Here is a 7,088-nt window from a genome sequence, read left to right as displayed (position 1 = left end):
TGTTCCACTGTGTGATTACAGGGCAGTAAATAACCACTCAGAGACTCCACTGTGCCGTTACACAGAAGGAGGAATCYTTTAATATGATGATTTTAGCTTATCCACATTCTTGTTATCACCCAGCCACGGGGCTGATAATGTTTTTGCCTCTGTGTGTTTGTGTGTAGCATTAGAAAAATATTGCACAAACCTTTTGACAGATTTTAACAGAGCTTTCGAATAAGACTCAATGAATGTAGAATAGAATGCCTTTATTGTCATTACACATGTACATAACGAGTTTAGAGCCACTCACACAGTGGTGCAAACCCACGTTAAAAGAAAAAGAAGAGAATAAAGAGCAACAGGATAAAATTAGCTAAAATATGCCTATATATCAGCATGTATTCATATACCTACATATCCACAACAATAGAAAAACAATAAAAAAGCACATAAAAGCACGAGTGTTAGTTGTAAATGTGAAACTAAATTAGAAGAAAGTTGAACAACATTATTGCACATTGTTTAAATATTGCACGTTTTGCATGTTGAGGTATACGGATTATGCTGGTGTTGCAGGTGATCATTACAAAGTAAAGTGACATGTGTCCCACAGATGTATTTGTTTCACAGTAAGTGAGTCCCTCATTGGTTGTAAATCAAGAGTCAGTGTTTGCGAGAGTCCAGTAAGGTGATGGTTTTCAGGAAAAGCTGTTCTTGAATCTGTTTGCTCTTGTTCTGGTGAACCTGTAGCGCTTTCCTGAGAGCAACAAGTCAAAAAGTTCAGAGCCTGGGTGGGAGCTGTCCTTGGTGATCTGCTCAGCTCTACTGAGGCAGCGTGATGAGTAAATGTCCGAGATGGAGGGGAGAGGACAGCCAATGATCTTCTGAGCTGTTTTGACTATTCTCTGGAGCCTCTCCCTGTTCGCCAGGGTGCAGCAGCCGTACCATACTGTGATGTTAGCAGGCTCTCTATTGATGATCTGTAGAAGGTCAGCAGCAAGTCGGGGTTCAGGTTGTGCTTCCTAAGGACTCTCAGGAAGGGTAGCCTCTGCTGAGTCTTCTTGATGACCGCTGTGTTATTCTCAGTCCAGGTGAGGTAAAATTGGGACACACCCTCCGAGGGTGTGTCCCAATTGTAAAGCAGGCAGTATGGTCGCTCGGGGGCCGACCGGTCGACATGCCGTCACGTGGTTGTTCGGCGTTCGTTTTCACACATACCTTTCATAGTTCCTGAGACACCCTGCCCCAAGCTCCTGGGAAAACCCCTCCCGCTGCAGCATACGGCACTGCGTGGGATTCCTTCCCGGGGGAGTCCAATGCGGAAAAGAAAAAGTCCGCGGCTCGTCACTCAACGTTGTTTATCCACAAACTGGTCCAGGATTAAGCTCCAAAGTTTTTATCAGTCAGATTCCACTGTGAACGATGTCTGTTTTATCCCCTTTTATGAGTTTTTGGCCGTTTGACTATCTTTATAAATCACTGCTTCCTGGTACAAGATCGGCTCTGGAAGCGATTGCTTTTTCTTCTTTTTTTCTTTCTTTTTTTGAAGCGAGTGGTTGAAGCAAATGCAGCGTCTGCGCTTTCTGTACAAAAAAACACTCCCACCAACTTCTGACCAATCACACCGTACAGTTTGTATGTGTTCTTATGTGGAGGGGGGTGAAAAGTTRGACCCGGGGGTTGCGACAAGACGTGCCGAAATGTCGGCAATGTGAACAGAAGTGACGCAATTATCGTCATAAAACTGTGACAGTTCGGCACGATTTCGGAAGTTCGGCAGCGGCATGCTGGAGCCTTAAGGGGGCAAGGATCCCCTAGCCTGGCCCTTGCCTTCCTACACAGTTCCGCTCAATTCTAGTTTCCCTTCACTGCTCCGTCTGGGACTTCTCTCATAGACAAGGAGTTTTTCGGGAGCATTTAATACGGGCCAATCAGAGAACACGATGTCGATTTTCAGCATAGTGTCTGCTTGTAGTTTATTTTACTTGGACCAATCAGCAAACAGAAGGCGGAGTTTTGAATGACATTGATGTTCTGCACAGTGTCTGCTAGTTAGTTTAGCATACGGCAGTGGAGGAAGTGAATGAAGCCAGTCTGTGTTGATAAAGCTTCCAAATTAAATTAAATTTGTCTGACAAAGCAGCAGCTCTTATTTACAGTCATCTTTTTCAGCTCCGTACTTCTCTCCTCTCAGTAGGGTTGTTTACAGCACACGCGATTTCCGGTTAGCTTCTTAGCTTAGCCTCCGCCACAGTGGAGCTGGCACTTGTGGCCAACTGATCCAATCATTTTAAACTTCAGCAGAGGCCACGCCTCCAGCAAGAATTGCTTTCTATAGCTGAGGTTCCAGACCCTCGTCCGAAGCAACGTGAAGGACAAGCGTCTGGTTTTTACCAGGCTACRGGCRCCCCTTTTTGAAGAGAGAAACCACCACCCTGCTCTGCCAATCCAGTGGCACTGCCCCAGTTGTCCACATGATGTTGCTGAGTCGTGTCCGCCAAAGCAATCAACACATTATGTGAGCTACACATTGGGATTTTTTTCAACTTTGGCTTAAATTTGTCTGTTAGCAAAATATCTGTGGACAGGTTTTAGTAAACTCTCATCACCTTTWAGAGTCAACTCATCTCAAGGCTGCTAGAGCCAATAGAATTTAAGAAGCTATCTGTAACACAGATCCTGAGGTAAAATTTAAGGTGGTAGTAGTTGAGAGTAATCACCAACGCATACTTCTCCCAGATTGGGCAAGAATCTGAGTGTAATAATGAAGAAATGTTGGGGTGTCCCTCCTGAGCCACAGCTCCTCTGCCTGCAGTTCCTGTAGCTGTCGACAACCACAGCCGTTCTCCTTTCAACACCTCCAGGTCTCAAAGTACAGCARGTGTGAAGTGAGTCCCACTCTAAATGTGCAGAAACACGTGTTTGTTTGTTGTAACAGCTTTAAAGACCAGTGGGTGGAAGTGGCTGCTGACTCCAGAACGCTCATTAGGAATTTATGAAGCGCTAAAATGTTTGGTCTCCAGGGAGGGGGGATTGGCAGCTGTCGCACAAGCAGGCGGGCTGGCAGACTGGTGACAGGAGGCGGGATCCCAAATTAACACAAGTATACAGTAAATATGGCTGAAATGGTTACAATCACCAGCTGCTGTGCATCTGTGGTCATTTGTCTGCACCGTTATCTCACACAAATTTCAATAAAAAAGCAGAAAACAAACACTGTTGACATCTACAGTTAAATAAGTTCTGCTGTGGGCTCAAAAACCAGAAAAACAAATGTAACTCAGTCAGAATTACAACTTTAAACTCATCCTTAACTTATCTTCTAAACTGGAACGGATCACACAGGATCTGTTTTAAGGCCTACTTTGGCCTTTTTAAACAGTTTTAAAAGATTCTTGATATAAGAAAAAAGAGTCAAAACGTGATTTCAAGAAGCTTACCAAGTGTCTTCTCCATTGGCAGATTTTCCTCTTAATTTGAGTCAAATGTTTAGACTAAAAAGATAAATAATCGTACGCATTCTGTTCTTGATTAGTAAAAGAAATCTCAAAATAAGCTCAAAAAGATTTATATATATATATTGGCTGGATATAAGATTTTAAAACTTGGTTAGATGGACAGTTTTTGCAGTGTAAGATGTCCTCCGTTTAAAGTTCTTTTTTTTCCTCATTTGTTCAAGTCAGCATTTATAAAAGTGACTGAGTTATAATCATATTTGTGTTTTTAGGACTGCTTTGCTGTAGATTTGATCATTTAATCAGCTGTAGGTATAACTCACTGATAACTCTAACCAGTACAGACSCCAGTCATTGTATAATGAGTGATAACTTTGGCTAACAGTTAGAGRTTTATTAACCCCTGCAGTGTTAAAACTCTTTTTTAAGTAATATCTAGTGAGTAGTATAAACTACACGTTTGTACTGTGTGCTGACGGGGGGTTGTTACAGTGGGGAATAGGATGTTTGTATTATGGTGTGCATCATGTTACATTGATTTATTTCATCACTTCAGACACTTTTACACTCAGTGTAAACAAACACTGAAAAATGAGTCAGTAATTCAAAGAACTTGAACACATGCTATATTCACAAGGATGAACAATGACGACCCTTACTCTGTTTCAAGACCTGCTTCTGTGTTATAACCTGAGTGGTGAGATGACCCTGCTGCAGGACACAAACGTCTGAGGTTCATTTGTTCTGTTTGTTCAGTCAACCACAGTAAAAACAAGTTCTGCTCATAAAAACATTAAGGTGTGAAAAAAGGGTCAAATCCTGTTTATTAAAGGTCCCAGAGGGATTTTTACCAATTGTTTTTTTAATGTTTCACTAAAGAAAAATGAATGTTTCAGAGGAACAGTTGAAAATGAGGCCTGAGTATTATTTTAACTCTGAAGTTCTTCCATTTTAACATGATGTACAAAAACCACTTCTGCCTGGTTTTTTCAGTACAAGTACACAAAACAGAGAACATGAAAATACTTCAAACAAACAAAAATAATAAGACGAATGAGTATAAAATCATGAGTTGTTATGTTGTGTTAGGATTTAAAACTAGTACATATGTATTACAGCGGAATATGTACTTGATATTAATAAGGAAAGTACTTACTGTGTAAATAACTGATTCTTACACAGTACAAACCCAATACTTCCTGGTTATGTAACCAGTTCTTACAGGACATCTATTAGGCTGTGTTATAAAGTGACTTGTTACCCTGTATTTACAGTGTAGTATCTTGTATTTTCCTGCTATATAGCTGTTACATACCTTTTAAAAATGTAATACTTTTAGAATACATATTTATTTAGTACTTACCAGACACATACATGGTATTTACAGGACACCTATGGAGATCAGGCAGTTTTATGAAAAGATGTGTCAAACGTTAGCTTACAAGCACACATGTAGTATGTAGKCAGTACTTTTCCTGTACAGAGCAACAAGTTACCTCATAATCCAACCCAGTAATTGAAGGTACACCCAGATTCAGAAAATTTTATTAATCTTTAGTTGAAAAAGCACAGAGCAGCAGGACAAATATTTAAATTAAATGAAAGAAATAAATTTAAATGATCAATTTAAACAAATTCTTTAAAGCTCCATGAATTAACAGGCTATGTATTCACTACAAACAAGGTACATACCTGGTACCTATCAGGTAAGTATGTAACTCAAACTACCAGGTACTTACAAGGTTTGTACCAGGTACAAATCAGATATACAAAGCACATAGTACCAGGTACCACATACCCTGTAAATACTAGATATGTCAACACATTCTCACTCCCGACTCGTCAACATATTGATGCTTTTCCAAAGTTCCCTCTGCGTCTTATCTTGATGCGACGGGTGACCSCCTCGCTTCAGTCTTTGCCGCCCACGGCTTTTCCGGGTTGCGCCAACAGGGGTCTTTGGGTCGGGGGTCTGAGGTTAACATGAGGGATCAGGATTAATGGTTAATTTTAGGTACTGGGGTTAGGGATAGGATGTCTACGGCGAATGTTAATTTTAGGTTTTGGAACACGTAGTTGATGTGAATTTCCTACATTTTCTAAAAATGGTTAATTTTAGGTACCAGGGTCAGGGACAGGATGTCTAAAGTGAATAAAGGTAATTTTATGTTTTGGAACGGTAGTTTTTGTGCATTTTCTACACTTTCTGAAATTATGTCAACAGATTCCGCCCCATCTCGTTAAAAAATGGCGCAAGGGGAGTACCCGACGCGTCAAAATTGGATGCAGAGGGAACTTTGGACAAGCGTCAATATGTGACAACTTCGGAGTGAGAATGGGTTGGATATGTACAATGAGAGTATTGGGCTGCACTGTGTATTACTACCAGAATACACATCTTCTACATGCTTTGTTTTTTAATCCTAACATTGAACATTTAGTTTAGAGTTAAAGGCAGAAACCTGTTTAACATTGTGGTTTTCTTTGTGTCTCTGCAGTTTTCTGTGAAGATCTACGTTCCAGCTTATATTTTGTCAATGCATCTGTGCAAGAGGTAGTGTTTGCCAGCACCACAGGGACATCCGTGCCCTGTCCCGCTGCAGGCGTGCCCCCTGTCTCACTGCGCTGGTACCTGGCCACCGGCGAGGAGATCTACGATGTGCCAGGGATCCGCCATGTGCACCCCAATGGCACCCTTCAGATCTTCCACATCCCCCCTTCCAGCTTCAGCAAACTCATCCATGACAGCACTTACTATTGCACAGCGGAGAACCCCTCAGGGAGAATCAGGAGCCAAGATGTCCACATCAAGGCTGGTCAGTTTCTTCTGTTTTTGTCTCTTGACTGTCTTCAAAATGCTCCATTTTATACGTTTCCAGCCTGAACTCTGCACACCTTTCTGTCTTCCTCTCTTAGTCTTACGAGAGCCGTACACTGTCCGGGTGGAGGACCAAAAAGCCATGAGAGGCAATGTGGCGGTCTTCAAGTGCATTATCCCTGCCTCAGTGGAGGCCTACATCACTGTTGTGTCCTGGGAGAAAGACACAATGTCAATCAATGCTGAAAGTAAGACATGTCTTTACTAATGGCTTGGATTTAAACACAGATGTTAAAGCACACTAGTGTTGGAGGTCTGGTGATCGATGACGTTTGTGTTGGCTCTCTGTTCACTGCTTCTTGTCAGACTCTTAGAATTGTTTTAGACGTTATAGAAYCTTCACAAGCTGACTTATCAACCAAACAAATGTGGAAGGATTGCCGGGTCAGGTTTGATCTGTTTTACAATCAGTTCAAAAAAGTTAAACGTTTGGAGAAATGTAAAGAAAACTAAATGTAATCATTTGCAAATCTCATGAATCCGTATTTTATTTACAACAGAACGAAGTACACAAACCAAATATATTATAATAATAAAACTACAAAAGGTTTTACTGACAGATGAGGTCATTTTGAAATTTATAGCAACAAAAACATGTTTAAAGAAGTGATTCCAGGTTTCTGGTTCCCTCTGTGAATCATCGCCTCATCTGCTAACATCAGTCTGTAAACTGCAGGACCTGAGGAGACCAGGTCTGCAGGGTTTAGAGGGACTGAGGAGACCAGGTTTGGAGGTTTTAGAGGGACTGAGGAGACCAGGTCTAGAGGTTT

General features: G+C 41.4%; 1 protein-coding gene across 1 annotated transcript in view; it reads left to right on the top strand.

Annotated features, from left to right (window-relative positions):
- Window positions 1-5,938: 5,938 nt before the first annotated feature.
- The window catches only part of LOC106528986 (Down syndrome cell adhesion molecule), a gene marked incomplete at its 5' end in the record, with an annotated part of 83,255 nt that continues 82,105 nt past the window's right edge, over window positions 5,939-7,088 (top strand). The window contains 2 exon segments of the mRNA XM_014024282.1: window positions 5,939-6,256; window positions 6,357-6,506. Coding sequence (XP_013879736.1) covers window positions 5,939-6,256; window positions 6,357-6,506 — 468 coding nt within the window.

Source organism: Austrofundulus limnaeus, unplaced genomic scaffold, assembly GCF_001266775.1.
Source record: "Austrofundulus limnaeus strain Quisiro unplaced genomic scaffold, Austrofundulus_limnaeus-1.0 Scaffold416, whole genome shotgun sequence".
Taxonomy (NCBI): domain Eukaryota; kingdom Metazoa; phylum Chordata; class Actinopteri; order Cyprinodontiformes; family Rivulidae; genus Austrofundulus; species Austrofundulus limnaeus.
This window is presented reverse-complemented; position numbering and strand designations above follow the sequence as displayed.